The sequence below is a fragment of the Acinonyx jubatus genome, chromosome F2 (genome assembly GCF_027475565.1).
Source record: "Acinonyx jubatus isolate Ajub_Pintada_27869175 chromosome F2, VMU_Ajub_asm_v1.0, whole genome shotgun sequence".
NCBI lineage: Eukaryota > Metazoa > Chordata > Mammalia > Carnivora > Felidae > Acinonyx > Acinonyx jubatus.
The window spans coordinates 15,739,117-15,755,570 of NC_069394.1; the positions used below are offsets into that span (position 1 = coordinate 15,739,117).

A 16,454-nucleotide genomic window follows, 5' to 3' on the forward strand; every position below is an offset into this window, starting at 1 on the left:
ACATTAAAAAAATAATAAAATAAAAAAACAAAAATTTATGGTGAAACAACATTAAAGTGAGTAATTGAAATAGAAAAAGTATCTTTAGCATTATTAACAATTTTAAATATACAGTAGCCCTGTCCAAAATAATTTTCTTTTTTTAAAAAAATGTTTATTTTTGAGAGGGGGCGAAGGGGCAGAGAGAGAGAGGGACAGAGGATCCAAAGCGTGCTCCGTGCTGACAGCAGAGAGCCCGATGTGGGGCTCAAACTCATGAACTGTGAGATCATGACTTGAGCCAAAGTTGGATGCTTAACCGACTGAGCCACCCAGGTGCCCCTCCAATATGATTTTCTACAATAATGGAAATTGTCAAATGTTAGCCAGTAGCACATCTGACTGTTGAGCACTTGAAGTATGAGCACTTGAAGTATGTATGTGACCTAGGAACTGATTTTTAAGTTTTACTCAGTTTCAATTTTTTCAAAATGCCCTATGTGGCTAACAACTACCATATTGGACAGTACAGATCTGTATATAACATACCATCTAAGTAAAAATAGTGAGCTTCCTGCACACCTCTGTTTCCTTCTGGCTCCTTCATTGCCTCTAAAGCCCTCCCGAAGAAATTCTAGAGCTACTGTTGACCTTAGAGTCAAAGAGATCTGGTTTTCACTCCGGTGGGCAATTTGCTTAATCTCTCAGCCTCCTTTTCCTCTTCTGTAAGTGGGTCTAAGAAAGTACCCAGCTTAGACGACTCCAAAATGAGACCTTGCTTGTGAAGCACTCCACACTGTGCCCTGTGTGGTGGCCCTCGAATGTTTGCTGCTGTTACTCTCCAGCTTACAGATGTGAAAATGGACATTCCCAAACTCTTTAAATCAGTATAGTAATTCTCTCCACCTCCCTTCTTAGGGCAAATGCTACCCCACCCTTGACCTGGCTGTTATTTAGAATTTGCAGTGAAGTTGCAAGAGGTGGAGTTTTTTGGTTTTTTTTTTTTTTTTTTTTTCGTGCTAAGTAAATGACTCCTGAGTTCATTTATGACCTCATCTGCCTCAGCTGAGCCTATTTGCAGACTCACTGTGTATCAAGGGAGGGGAGGGCTGGGTGCCTGGCTGAGGTCCTCAGGGCATTTAATGCTTATATTTAAAAAAAAAAAAAAAAAAAAGTCTTGGCCGAGATGCGATATTAAGGGGAGAGGAGTTGCTTCATAAGGCCCATCTTTTTCTGTCTTCATTGTTTGAATTCACGCTTCTTTTTCTGGAATGACCACCCGAAAAGTGGCCTCATTTGCCTCTAGCCTGCCCTGTAGCAGCAGCTTTGCACTTATCTTCTGTTCCTTTCTAGGACTTGGCCATATTGGGGTTCTTCCTACCTGCTGAATGGGGCTCACCTGCCTTAGCCTGGATTCAAGGACGCCTGCAGTTTGGCCCTAGCCCAGTGCTCTGCTGTAGGCTGAGTGCTCCCCATCCCGGAGTCCCTGGCTTCTTGGAGCACATCCCATGCCTCTCACGCTTGCCATTTGTCCTGCTTGCACAGTGCAATGCAGACTCTCTCTATTGTTGTCTGTTGAAATCTTTCTCATCCTTCAAGGCCCCGCTACAAAGTTATCTCCTTTCTGGGCCCTCTTTTTTCCACCAAGCCATATAGCCTTAGGCATTCTTCACATTCTGTGTTGATTCCATCTAGTATTTGTGGCATTCTACCTTAAGCGGTTGCCCTTGGGCTTTGAAGCCTGGCTCTGCCACTTCGTAGCTAAATTACTCTGGGCAAGTTGCTCAACCTCCCTGAGACTTGATTTTCGTATCTGTGAAATGGGGGAAATAATACTTCCCTCTTAAAGTTGTAGAGGTTTACATGAGAAAATATATGGAAAGGGCATAGCATGAAATAAATGCTAAACAAAATGCTCTTGTGTAGCTCTTGTCTGAGCTACCCTGGTAGTTTCTAGTGGAGTATCCTGCCAATAACAGGATGAGATGTTTCAGAAAATCCAAGAAACCTGTATCTCCACTTTGATATGCAATAGAGACAATATATGCTTTTCAATTCTCAACATAACGAGTAATTTGAGAGAACACGGTACACGTATTCAACAGATATCATGATGTGGCTGTTATGTGCCAGGCGCTGCTGGGGGCAGAGATACACCTGTGAACAAGACAGATAAAGTCCTTGCCCTAAAGCTGTTTTGTCTAGAAGAGGAGCAGACAAACAGCAGGATCTTGGGGAGGGCCTCTGATTTTCATTTGGAGCCAGAGGACAGGGTCAGGGAAGGCTTTGGTACAAGTGACACCTAAACTGAGAACTATGTTTTATTCTGCTATTTAATAAGCCTTTATGTGGCACAACCAGGCACTATTCTAGTGCTTTACAGATAGACTCTTACTCCTCCCAGCAACCCAGGTACTTCCTGTATATCCACAGTGAGGTAGTTACTGCTATAACTCCCATTTTACAGATGGAGAAAGTGAGGTGCAGAGAGGTTAAACCGTTTGCCCACCTCATACAGCTAGGGTGAGGTAAGGCTGGGATTTGAACCCATGCAGTCCCAGGGTCTGTGCTCGTCTACCACCGTGGGCTCTCACAGCATGGTGTTTGAGAATTTCCTTTTCAGATTCTGTAATGGGTGTGTTTCATTGATGTCTTTGTTGATTGCCCTATCTATACCTTTAGGACTCACGATGAACCAGATGAAGCATAACAATGTAGGCTCTTCTCTGAAGTGCTTCAAGGAGCTCCAGGGGCCTCTCTCCATTTAAAGCAGAGTTTGACCCAGCCAACGTGATATTGTTGGGTGGTTGACTCACCCCACGGGTGCCTCTGATTTGTCAGTAGACGGAAGTAGGTGGGGGGCAGGCAGGGTGTGAGACCTAAGGCTCTGATGCAGCCGTCGAAGGTGACAACCACAGGACACACGTTTGTTCTACTGAGGAACCCCCCCCTCCATCGGGGTCGTCCCAGTAACGGCTCTGCACCCCACATGACTGAGTGCAAAACAGGAAGGGGGGATATTTGCAGTAGGAGGCTGGAAATGCTTCGAGATTAGTTTCCAGGGAGACCTCAGCTTCACTTCTGAGGCCTGGCTTGCTTGAGCCCGGCTCCTGCAGCTGAGCACGGAGTCATTAAGGAAGTCTTTGAGTTTGGTTTAATGGTTGTGCTTTGTTTTGAAGTGATTGTTTACTGAACTTTCAAAGCCAGCTCTCCAGCAGGATGTTTTCTCGGGCCTGAATAATTGGATGAGGCACCCCAATAGGAAGCAAGTAGCGGGGAGCAGAGCCAGGACTAGCTAGCTGGTGGCCAAGCCTTTGGCATCTGAGCGCTCTGAGGCTCCGCAAACTGCTGCTGGAGGGACTGAGGTCGTCTTGCAGCCAGGAGTCGACCTGAAGCAAGGGTCCCTTGGAACCTGGCCTCTTTGATGTGGTGCTGGCCTTAATTAGGGACACCCTAATTAAGTCACTAAGGAGGAAGCTTATTTCTAAAAAAAAAAAAATTAACAAATGTTTTGAGAGCATTTCATGAGGGATTACTTCTCAAAGATTATGCAAGCAATATAAAGTTAATGGAAGAAAAACTAAGAAATTTCAGTTAAGTAAAAAATAGAACTCGCCCATAACCACTTGATTACAAAGTGGGTTATGTACGCATGTTTTAGACAAAGGTTCACGTGGCCTACGCTGTGCCAGAAATTTCTTTTTTCACTTAGCTTTGCACTTATGCTGTCTTTCTGTGTCTGTAATTATGAGCCATGTCAGTTTTAATGTTGTGTGGTGTTCCACTGTTTTGTTTGTGTAACAGTTGATTTATTCAATTGACCTGTATCTGAGGGCTGACTGTATGCCAAGTTCTGTGTTAAGTGCTGGGGACACAGCAGTAAATAACATGGACACAAGTCCCTGTCTCTTGGACATTCTAGGGGAGTGGGGACAGACAAACTGAATAAGTTAGTCCTTTTGTATATTAGAATGGGGAAATATAGAGCAGGGGCGATGTTGTTGTTTTTAAATAAGGTGGCTAGGGAAGGTCTCACGGAAAAGGTGACCTTTGAGCAACACCGTATGACGTATGTGGATATCCGAGGAAGAATGTTCCAGGTCAGGGGGAGAGTGTACAAAGGCTTTGAGATGGGTGCCAGTTCCATGTGTTCCGTACGGATTCGTGTTTAGGCTGTGCCCGGTTTTTCACTCATTATAAGCAACACTGCAGTGAGTATATCCTTGAAGCTAGACGTTGATTTACGTTGACAGTTTCCCCTGAAGGATTTAGCCTGGGTCAAAGGTACATACTTTTCAAGGCTTTTCAAACGCATTGCCCAATGCCTTTCAGAAAGCGCATATCAGTTCACATTCCCATGTGTGGGTGCTCATCACCAGGGATTATTTCTCAAGGAGCTAGACTTGAATATTGGGACTGAGAAATTGCTGAGGCCATAGCTTGCAAGGCCTCAGAGGGACTGGGTGTCTTATCTGGGGTGGTGATTCTCAAATCTTGCTGTGTGTGATTGTAGCAAGAAAGTAGGAATCTCCCCTGGGGAATGTGTTAAATGCAGGTATCTGGGCCCCCTCCCCAGAGATTTTGGTTCTGTAGCCCCGGATGGGGCTCAGACATCTGTAGTTTCAGCAAACATTCCTGGTGAGTCTCTGGTAGGTTGTGATTACACCAGTCGGGGGTGGTTCATGGGCCACCCTGAGCTACCTACCAAGAGCCTCCTGTGCCGCCAACGAAGCTCTCCTGCTCCCCTCTCCCGTGCCCCCAAATTACACTTCCCTGGAAAGTGTTCCAGGTGACCAAAATGACACTCAAGCCTAAATGTAGCATGATCTCCTGTATTTCCTTTCCTTTGTTGTTTCTCTTTTTAAAAGTTGGTGTATTTATTTTGAGAGAAAGAGAGAGCAGGGGAGGAGCAGCTAGAGAGGGAGAGAGAGAATCCCAAGCGGGCTCTGTTGTCATCGCAGAGCCCAAAATGGGGCTCTATCTCATGAACTGCAAGATCATGACCTGAGCTGAAATCAAGAGTGGGATGCTTAACCGACTGAGCCACCCAGGCGCCCCCTTTGCTAATTGTTTCTTTTGCAGGGAAAATTTTCTCCCTTCTTTATTTCCTTCCTCTTTGCCAGGGAAACTCCCCTTTGTCCTTAAAGACCTAGGTGAGGCATTACCCACCTCTGGAAGCTTGCATCAACCCCACCTCCTAGTGCTTTATATTTGGAGTATTGTGCCCTCTGACTGGTGGCTCACACATCAGCGTTCCTACTAGCTAGAGTTCCTCAACGCTTTGATTCCTAATCTCTGTGTGGCCTGTACCCCACTCTGTGCCTGTGCATAGTAGGTGCTCATTAAATGTCTGAGTTAGGGTGGCTGGCATTGTACGTTGACTCCTGAAAATAGCAGTCACTGGGATTTATTGAGTTCTAAGTGCTGGTCACCATTCTAAGCACTTGCATTATTTCCCTTATCCTCATTGCTTTCCTTGGAGGTGGGGACTAGCATGGGCATCGTTTACAGATGAAGACAGGGCAGTTCCACGTGACTAAGTAACCTAGGTCACCCAGTGGGTAGATCTGAAATCTTGCAGTCTGACTCTAGAGCCATGCTCTTTTTAAAAAAAAAAATTTTTTTTAAATGTTTCTTTATTTAGAGGGAGAGAGAGCAGGGGAGGGGGAGAGAGAGAAAGAATCCCAAGCAGGCTCCACACTGCTAGCCCCGAGCCCCTCGCAGGGCTCAGACTCCCGAATCGTGAAAATCATGAGCTGAGCTGAAATCGAGTTGGACACTTAACTGACTGAGCCACCCAGGCGCCCTTCTCGCGCCATGCTCTCAACCGCTACATCACACTGGTCCTTTCAGACACTGGAGTTTGGCTGCCCATCAGGGCACTTACCCAGGCGAGGAGGAGGGCATGCAGTGGAAAGACGACGAAGAGGGTGGTGGGTGTAGAGGTATCAAACAGAGTTACTGCCTTTTTTGGTGACCTCCCCCCCCCCCCCCCCCCCCGGCCGGCTGTCATTCCTAGCAGCCTGGGGTGGGGTTTGGGGGTTGTGGAGGAGGCACTGTTTGGTGGAAGGTGGCAGAGCACACGAAGCGTGCGCAGAGTCGTGAGGGGTGGACCTGACAAGTTGCAGAATCGGGTTTGGGATTGGGTGGAGGCAAGTCTGAGAGGGCACTTCCAGGGAGAAGTGGGTGAGGACAGGTGCGCAAACAGGAAATAATGGTGACGATACTTAAACATTTGATAGGGTGTGCAGGTCACCAAGTATTTTGTTCACTATTTCATGTGGACATTTACACACAGGAAAAACAGATGGAACAGAAGCTTTGCACTCTACACAGTGGGACAGAGGTTGGGGGGGGTAGATGTACATGTATTATTTCGGGGAGGCGTAGATGTAGCACTTGGGTGAGAGCCTCCGGCCCCCGTGCGAGGTGGTTAGATCTTGAGTTCACAAGTGTCCGGTTGTAGAGAAGGAGTAAGTTTTAGGTGAATATATGAAACGGTTGCATTTTATTTAATTTTATTTCATCTATTTATTTTGTGAGAGAGCGTGCATGTGAGCAGGATAGGGGCACAGAGAGTGGGAGAGCGAGAATCCCAAGCAGCCTCTGCACCATTAGCAGAGAGCCTGATGGGGGGCGTGAACTCATGAACTGGGAAATCATGACCCGAGACAGAGAGTCTTGACTAGATGCTTAACCGACTGAACCCCCCCCCCCCCCCCGGTGCCCCTGGAACAATGGCATTTTAAAAAGAACTGGGCAGGGGCACATGGGTGGCTCAGTCAGTTGAACATCTGACTTCAGCTCAGGTCATGATCTTGTAGTCCGTGAGCTCGAGCCCCGCTTCGGACTCTGTGCTGACAGCTCGGGGCCTGGAGCCTGCTTCGGATTCTGTGTCTCCCCCTCTCTGCCCCTCCCCTGCTCATGCTCTGTCTCTCTCTCAAAAATAAGTAAACATAAAACTCTTTCTAAAAACAACTGGGCAAACTTAGGAGCACTTCACGATACAAACTGGGTGCGAGGGCAGTCCTTTCCCTGACCTTAGGCGGATTACTTAACCTCTGTGCTTTATTTTCCTGTGGAAAAGGAAAAGTGTTAAATGCCTGTCTGCCAAGTGCCCACACAGGGCTGTCTTGGGAGCCCTTTATACTCTCTCAAGTACTGTGTAAATGTGAGATGGGGTTCTTAATGATGATCATGAAATAAATTTGGACTCCTAGGTGGCCTTAGGTGTCTATCTGAAATAGTAAAGGCAATATGGCGGTACAGATTGGGGGGATAAATTTGGGGAATAGGAAGGGAGAGGAGAGGGGTTCATGCATCCATTTTGCAAAAGTTAAATAACAGGACTGGAAGCCTAGTTGCAGTTCCAGAACAACCCAGAGGTGCCCAGAGTGGCTTTGTCACCTTATGGCCGCCACCGTCCAGCACACCTTTCTGCGTCTGCCCTGTCTAGTACCAAAGCCACTAGCCCCATGCGGCTGTTGAACACTTGAGTGAGGAGCTGAATTTTACATTTTATTTAACTGTAATGAATTTAAAGTTCCATCCAGGTGGCTAGTGGCTCTTCTTTTGGAAGGCTCAGGATAGACAAAGGAATGCCTCTTGGTAGAAAATGTAAAAAACCAATCATACTTTGAAGATACAGTTGACCTATTTGTTTGGTGGTTCTTTTATTCTCGGTGGAGACCTACCCGTGTGTCAGAAAACAGGCATTCTGGGCATGGAACCTCCTAGCGCTGGAGGAAGAAGACGCTGATGTCCTTGACTTAAGCAGGGTGTTATGGCTACAAATGGAGAAGTTTGTGAGGGGAGGTTGGGTGGAGGAAGCCCCTTTTGTGGTTAAATCTTCCTTTTCACAGGCGTGTTTATTGTTGGTGAGCTTGGGCAAGTGGGTGAGGGTGGGCGTGTGAGGAAGTAACCATTGATTATCCCCAAGGCTGTCATCCACTTGATGGACAGGGATAATTAGTGGATTAGGCAAGCCCCAATCAGAGAATAAAAGCCCAGGAATGGTTTTTATGATGGATGGGCTTCCACAGTGCATTTCTTCTGAGGGTCTCGGGGGCCCTCCCTCTTGCAGAATGGGGTGGGGAAGGGTGGTCTGGGGGACAAAGCTGTGACAGACAGTCAGGGGCCCTGTCCTTCATCCTTCACACCCACTTCTGGAAGCTGCAGATTCCTGCCTCCTGCTTGTAGAAGCCTGGGGTCCAGAGGCACTCCTGCTCAGGTCAGAAGCTTCTTCTGGAAGCTTTGCTTTTCATTTCCCTGAAGGCTGAGCTCAACAAGGGCTGACCTAGAAGGGGAGGAGGAGGGATGCTGTGGGCTGCACTGCTCAAGCTCATTCTGAGGAGGTTCCCGCAGACCTGCCCCGAGGACCTGGTGGCTGGGGAGGTGACAGCATCAGCCTTTAGAGATGCTCCAGACAGGTTCTCTGATCTGGCAGAAGCAGATCAGTCCCGGCATCCATAGAAAACCGGAAGATGTGATCAAGTTATCCATCATCATACCACTAATGACCGCACCCGGGACCATTTCTGGTTCATTCCTATCAGACCTTTTCCAACACAAAGGGCTTTTCTTTGTTTTGTGTCTTTGTGTTGTTTTTTTTTCCCCCCAAGTTCTTGAGGATCATGACCATTTCTAGGGTGACATTATAGCTCCCCTGGAGCATTTGCAGTTGTAATTGGGAGCTGTGTGTTGGGGGAGGCCTTGCACCTCACTTTGCGGACCAGGCAGGACCCAGCCTGCCTACTGAGTGGCTTTCTGCAGCCCTGGGCCTGGGCTGGGCAACCGGTTCTGTTCAGCACACTTCCCAGAATCAGGGTAGCACTCGGGTCACGACGTCAGTCCTCAGCTGCAAAATAATAGCATCTGCTTCTCAGATTGTTGTGAGCGTGTAATAGAGTGTGTATCCAGCTGTGTTCTTCTGTGTGGTCTGTGGACCAGCAGCCTCAGCATCACTCAGGTTAAACATGCAACATCCAGGCCCACCTCACACCAAGAGAATCAGAACTTGCGTTTTTGCAAGATCCCCAGGTGGTAGAAACAATGTATGTGAAAGTTAGAGAAACGCTGATATGTGTGCCTGGCACCAAGCAACCCTTTAGAAAATGGTGATGCTTAATGATGATGATGGTGACATTGACGTCATCAGGATGAAAAGTGGGGCTTGTGTGGGGGGGTTCCCTGTCCGGCGGTGTGCCCAAGACTTGAGTCCTCAGGATCATGACCACTGGTGAGCCAGCCTCCATCTGCAACCTTTGGACAGGACAGAGGCCTTTGAGCTGGAACCCTACTCCCTATAGCCTGCACCCTGCTCCTCCAATCACTGTTTTATTCTCATCTAAGCTGAATGCTTCCTCCTTGTGAGAGTCTTCTCCAGCTCTGGCTCCTCTCAGATCACCCCTTCTCTGACCACGGCTCCCGGCTCCTCTGTGTTCCCTGTGTGGCAGCGTGGGTGTCTGATTCGCTCAGCTGTCCCCTGAGGTTCTGCTGTCGCAGCGGGCTGGGCTGGGAGAGGCAGTTGCTGCATTATTTATGGGGCATCGTTAACCAGCCGCACTGATGAGTTACACACAGTTTATTCTTCTGCTTCGTGTGTGGGATGCCATCCTGGGCCTCTGTTTAATACAGAACAAAACAAAGCAAAACAGAACCCCAAGCCAAAACAGCCACGGGCTGAGCCCTGCGCCCTGCATTAGGCGAGTGCCTGTCCAGCCTTCTGGCTGTGGGGAGAGTGGAGGAAGGGGGGAGAAGAGGAGAGGGACCCAGGCGTGTTCCCAGAGTTCAACTTCGAGGGAGGGAGGGGAGGGTAAGCTGGCTCGCATATTTGTTTAAGTGGCCACAAAACTCTCAGGGAAGTTGACAGATTGGGTGGGACTTTTTTTTCAGAAGTAAGAAAATGACTTCAGTTTCCTCCCCACTCCCTAAGGGACCAGGCTGCTGTTAGGTATGTGACCTGTTAGGTTCTCTGGTCTCCTAGGTGGTGTGGGATTTATGTCCCTCACCATCTGCCTGGAATTCTGCTCTCTTCTTTGTGGTTGAACTCTGACCTTGCCCTTGAAGCCTGCTCATGGTCACCTTGTCCATCCTGCCCAGGTCCTGCCAGTCCCCAGCATGAGTGCATCACTCCAGTGTCCCTTGGCGAGAGCCCCCTTGTGTCATCTCTGCTTCCCTGTCTGTGTGCCAGCCGTTGCTCTTACTAGAAACCTTTTTCCTTCCTCCCTCTGTTTCTCTGTCCTGGAGCCCACCGTGTGGTGGGGGAGACTCAGGCTCACAGATGGTGAGTTGCATGATGTGGGGGAAGCAGGTGCATTTGAGAATGCTGTGGAAGAGGTGACATTTGAGCTACGTGGTGATGGTGGAATAGGAGTTTTCAAGATTGTTGCATCCCCTTGGAGGTCGGAAGACAGAAGAGCCGCCCTTGGTGCTGTGTGTGGTGTGGGGAGCATGGTGGACGCCCCACCTGGTGGATGCAGGGTTGGGGCCCTGTAGCCGGTCTTCAGGGAAGCCCCGCCTCTCTTGCTGTAGGAAGGGGACAGTCTTGCAGCTTGATTAAAGGAGTGTCCTCTACATGTTTGTAAACAGGCTCATTTTCTCTTCCCGTTTCTATAATAGGGGACTTTCCCTTTTTCGGAATCCAGTGTGGTCTAAGGTCTATTTTCAACAAATTGCCAGGGGTTCAAAACCTACCCTCCTCTCCAAAGAAAGTCAGGTGGTTCCAGGGAGAGGAGAGTCACATTCCAGTTGCCTGTCACTTTGGACTTGGCAGAACCCGGGTGCCCGGTGGGAGTCTCATTTGCTTTGATTTTGGTCTGTCTGGAAAGTTGTGAAACTTTTATGTGTTCTCTGGTGAGCCCCACGGTGGGGTCTGTGTGAAGACTTTTTCACAGCCCCGGAAATGCATTCCTAGGGACCTCAAATGTGACCTGAGCCAGGTCAGAACCAGAAGCCTCAGAGGGGAGCTTTCTGGGACTTCTTGGTGGGTGGTGCAGGTCAGAAAATTGAGGACTGTCTTGGAAATGCTTTCTAAAAGGGTTCTCAGTGGATACTGCATCTTGATCTGCAGATTTCTTTTGAAATTTGAGCATTCTCGCTTTGGCTCAGTCTTAGAGTCTAGAAAAAGCCAGAGCTTTTTCTCTGTTACCTTTAACGCTTTGTTCAAATTTTTTCTCTCTCCTTTCTCACTTCCTCCAAGATTGTGATTTTAGTAGTAAAACTACTTTTAGGTGGGTAGAAACTTTTTTCTACCTTGAGAGAAACTTAAAAAAACAACCCAGATCTTGAACAATCCAACATCACTTTGCCTTTACCTTTTAATAACATTTACACACTTTTTAAAAAAAAATTTCTCAATAAGGAGGCTTTTTGTCTTCTGTTCTTAGAAGTTCTTTTCTTTTCCTTTTCATTTTTTTTTTTTTTTTTAGAATCCATTAAATTATATATTGCCTAAAACAGGTGGGCCTGACACTCTTTGATAGACTGTCGAATATCATTAAATCAGGAGCGAGCTGCTTTTGGAAGCCTTCTTCTGGCTGAGTGGGCGTTCGTGGGTGGAGAGCTATGTGCTGCACCCCTTGACTGGAGAGGGGACCCTCCTTTTGTTGCTAATTTGGTAAAGACTTAAGTGAGGCTCCAAGCAGTGGGGGTAGATAAGTAGTTTTTTGTTTTTTTTTAAAGTGCTTTGAGCAGATTTCAGGCGCATTCATGTCGGTTTGAGTACTCTTCCTGCCATGTATTTGGGGGTGACTGAGACTAGGCTGACATGTGCCCAGCTAGTTAACTAGTCGTGAGCTACAGCTGGTTCTGTACTTAGGCCTAAGAATGTGGGATCCCAGCCTGGATGGACAGTCTTAGAGGTTTTCACATCTCTGCCAGCATCCTGAGGGAGATTGCAGGGGCCTGCACACCCTTGGTTCAGTTCTATCAAATGTTCATTGGACACTGACGGAGTGCCTGGCATTGCCCTGAAGCGCTTTAAAAACATTTTTTGGGGAGGGGGGCTCCTGGGTGGCTCAGTCCGTTGGGCGTCCACCTTCGGCTCAGGTCATGATCTCACGGCTCATGGGTTCGAGCCCCACGTCGGGCTCTGCGCTGACAGCTCAGAGCCTGGAGCCTGCTTCGGATTCTGTGTCTCCTCTCTCTCTGCCCCTTCCCCACTTGCGCTCCATCTCTCTCTGTCTCCCAGACACAGAATCCAATGTTTTTCTTAAGAAACATTCTAGATCATCTCAGTGACCTTCTCCAGGGGTCCCTGTATGGGAGTGATTGGTGTTGGGAAAAGGAGGGCCCAGCACTCCTGGCCTCCTTTACGTCGATGAACGCCAATGCCTTCTAGCCATTTGGCTACAAGTTGGTGGTCAGTATATCCGAACATCTTCAGGCTTTTCAGAAGAGCTTCTCATACTTTTTTTGTGGATCTGAAAGAGAATAAAAGGTTAGGTGAGGCTGTAATTGGTTGCTTTGAACTCTTGTGCTTTTAAGGATGCTGACTGATGTCTATCTGGACGGGGATCCCCAGTGGCCAGTCAGAGGACTCTGATCTCAGCCCTTATCTCTGTAATTACTTGGATGTAGATGTAGAAGGGGCATTCATACTTGATAAGAAAATGGTAAATATGTTAGGTGTTTTCATTGGAATTCCCCACAATGTCTCGATGGGTCTGGAATGGTAGCCTGAGCTGTCAAAGGTTCACTCAGTGTAAGTTAAAATAAAGTTGTGCTCTTGGGTAGAAGCAGCCCACTGGGGCACAGAGACAAGATGGAGGCAGTGTGGCTTAGCAGAACGGTGACAGGATCTGTGCGTGGGTATTGGTGTCAGTAGCTGCCAATGGACCTCTGCCAGGAGCCAGTCAGACAGGATCCCTGGGGTGTGGCTTAGTGCCCCGTGGGAGTAAATTGTCGTTTGGGGGAATAAATCCAGAGACCTGCAGTTGGGCCAAGCAGGTCTCAAAGGCAGAACTGATGGATGTGCTCTCGTGGCATCTGTGGAACAGACTTTAGGCTCCGGGTGGGTTGTAAATTCATGGTGTTTTGTTGCCAGAACCTCTAGTTTGATCTGAAAATTAAAAAAAAAAGTAATGACTATTGTTTTCATAAAAATGATACATGATCCTTATTTAAAACACACACACACACACACACACACACACACACACACAATTCTGGCCATATGGGAAAGTACAAACAGGAAAGTAACCTATTGGTCCAAATCTTAACTTCCAGAAATAGCCCATTTTAATTTTGGTAGAGAATTTTCCAGACATCTCTGTGTGCATTTTCAGGCAGGCTTGATACCTACAGAAATGTATAAAGAGACAGTTTTTTTTTTTAATGTTTATTTATTTTTGAGAGAGAGCATGAGCCGGGAGGGGCAGAGAGGGAGAGGGAGACACAGAATGTGAAGCAGGCTCCAGACTCTGAGCTGTCAGCACAGAGCCCGATGTGGGGCTCGAACCCATGAGCTGTAAGATCATGACCTGAGCCGAAGTCAGACGCTTAACCGACTGAGCCACCCAGGCTCCCCTAAAGAGACTGTTTTATAACAAGATGTAAAACAAAAATATATTTAATTTTACTTTTATGTAACAGTATTGAAACTGGAGTGAAGTAATACTGGAGAGATTACTGAACTTCAGATGATGATTTCTTCTCCCAAAGAACTTAGTTTTTCAGACATCCCTCTAAAGCAGTGGTTCTTTTTTTTTTTTTAATTTTTTTTAATGTTTATTCATTTTTGGAGAGAGAGGCAGAGCATTAATAGGGGAAGGGCAAAGAGAAAGGGAGACACGGAATCTGAAGCAGGCTCCAGGCTCTGAGCTGTCAGCACAAAGCCCGACGTGGGGCTCGAACTCACAAACCATGAGATCATGACCTGAGCTGAATTTGGACGCTTAACCGACTGAGCCACCCAGGCACCCCCCCCCTTTTTTTAGTGTTTATTTTGCCAGGGATTGAGAGAGAAGGGGAGGGGCAGAGAGAGAGGGAGAGAGAATCCCAAGCAGACTCCACGTTGTCAGCACAGAGCCTGACATGGGGCTCGAACTCACTAACTGGGAGGTCATGACTTGAGATGAAATCAAGAGTCAGATTCTCAACTGACTGAGCCATCCCAGGCACCCCTAAAATAGTGGTTCTTAACCAGGGGATGATTTTGTCCCATAAGGTCCATCTGGCACCTGGAGACCTTTTTCGTAGTCCCCACCAGTGGCATCTGTGAATGTTCCTGGCATCTCATGAACCGAGGTCAGGGATGGGGCTAGACACCCTGCAGTGCACAGGACAGCCCCTCCCAACCCCCCAAAAGAACCGTCTGGCCCAAAATGTCCTTGGTGGCAAGGTTGAGAAACTGTCCCCAAGGGTAAGAAAATAAGATTGTTAAAACCAATAGGAAGATGAAATCATTATGTTATAGCTCAGTTGCAATTATAGACTATTCTGATTGGGCTTCTGCAGTGAAAGATGAGATGATTAATTTCATTAGAGTTTCTCCCTCCTCTCCTTAAACTGCAAAATCAGGAGGTGGCCCATGTTAGGCTCACCATGTCAGTGTTCTTAACACTTACATTCTGTCCTACAACGATCACCCCCTAGGTGTTTAATCTTAGTTCTATGTTTAAATGATTCCGTGCCAAACTCTTCTTTTTTATTTTAAGTTTTTCTTTCAAGTAAACTCCACACCACACATGGGGTTGAACTCACAACCCTGAGAACAAGAGTCACGCTTTACTGACTGAGCCAGCCAGGCACCCCCCAGCTCCATGTCTCTAGCCATGGTTTTTCCTTTCCTGGGTTTATTTTGCATCACCTCTTGGTCAGTTGGCTATTTGATCTTAATATAAATTTAATGTGTAGGGAGGTGTCACAGTCCACTCTGGTTTGCTCCAGTCAGAATGGCACCTGCAGTTTTGAGTTTGTGTCTGAGTACCACACTTAAAAGAGAGACATCGTGCAGTGTCCCAGGATGCTGCAGGGACGTGAAACAGGGGCCTGTGTAGAAAATGAACTGCACCTGGGAAGGGAAGGGAAAGCTGTGGATGAATTCCCCGAGAAGACCTCCCTCTGGAAGCAGGGTAGGCCTTCGCTCTGAGGGTCCCCAGAAGGTTCAAGCCAATGCTGCATGGACACAAAAGACAGGGTGGCAGAGAGAGGTGTTGAGCTCCCTGTGAGCCGAAATGTGGTGGGGAACTACCTGTTGGCATGTTGTATGTAGATGTTGGGTTCAAGCCATCAGCTGAGTGGCTATATTTAGGTATCTTCTCAACCTTGAGATTCTGATGGTCTAACAACGCTTCCCAGTAGCTGCCTGTCCTAGAGGGGCTCCGGTCACTCTGGTTCTCTCCTCCCTGTCCTTTGAGATAAGGGTGAAAAAAGCCACAGCCATGGTCACGTGGTTCAGGGCAGAGCCTTACGTGTTCTGCACATCTTGAATTTGGACCCATCATCTACTACTCAAAATGTGATCCATCCATCTATAGGTTAGATTCCACCAAACGTGTTCCAGTCGGTGTTTGTAGTATTTATAAGATTACCGGGCCTGAGTATATTCGAAACCCATTTCTGAGCCAATACGTTTATATATAATCTGGGCAACATACCGTAGACTCCAGAGGAAGAGAGCACACACAGATCGTTCCCTGTGTAATTGGAGTCTGGGTGTTCTGTTATTGTCTTAGTCAGGTGTCGGTCACAGCATGCCTTACTGATCGATGACTTTGTTTTGTTGTAGGGGAGCTATCCAGTTTGGGAGGATTTCATAAACAAAGCAGGAAAGCTACAGTCCCAGCTTCGGTAAGTATAGAAGCCTGTCGTTCCCAGAAAGTGGCAACATCCACAGACAAAGGATGGAATAGGACAGACCCAGGATGCAGATTGAGGTTAATTTTGGAAGCGTTACAGGTACAGAAGCATGTAGTGGGTTCTAATTTGAGCATTGCCACTTGTTAGCCTTATGTCTTGAGCCCCGGTTCCCTTAGGTAAAACTGAACTGTCTGCTCTGCCTTCTTCCTTAGGAATTTTGAGAGTCAGATGAGCTGTTATATATGTAAGGTAATAATGGGCAACATTCATGTAACGCTCACTATGTGCCAGGCATATGTTAATTAAATCTCCCAACCCTGGCAGGTAAGTACAGCTATTATCCTCAATTTACTGATGACAAAAATGAGGCACAGAGAAACTTAACCAACTTGTGCAAAGTCACACAGCTAGTAAAAGCCAGAGCAGGGATTTGAACCTGAGTCTGGCTGCGAGGTCCATTCTGCTTACTGCCTATCCGTATAAAGAGCTTACAGCTTATTGTTGACTACTGTATCATTCCATTTGTGTGCAATGTCTAGAAAACGCACATCTGCAGAGACAGATGTAGATTAGTGGCTGCCTGGGCCTAGTGGAGGAAAAGGAGATTGAGTACATGTGGGCATGAGGAATCTTTTCGGGGTGATGGAAATGTTCTAAAGTTGGCTCGTGCTAGT

The 16,454-nt window shown here is 47.4% G+C and overlaps 1 protein-coding gene across 11 annotated transcripts in view; it reads left to right on the forward strand.

Moving 5' to 3' along the window:
• Window positions 1-16,454, forward strand: part of MTSS1 (MTSS I-BAR domain containing 1) — a 164,113-nt gene that overhangs the window by 8,667 nt on the left and 138,992 nt on the right. For all 11 annotated transcript variants that reach the window (XM_027063928.2, XM_027063931.2, XM_027063926.2 and 8 more), the window contains exon 2: window positions 15,710-15,771. In XM_027063928.2, the coding sequence (XP_026919729.1) occupies window positions 15,710-15,771 (62 nt within the window). The remainder of the gene's footprint in view (window positions 1-15,709; window positions 15,772-16,454) is intronic.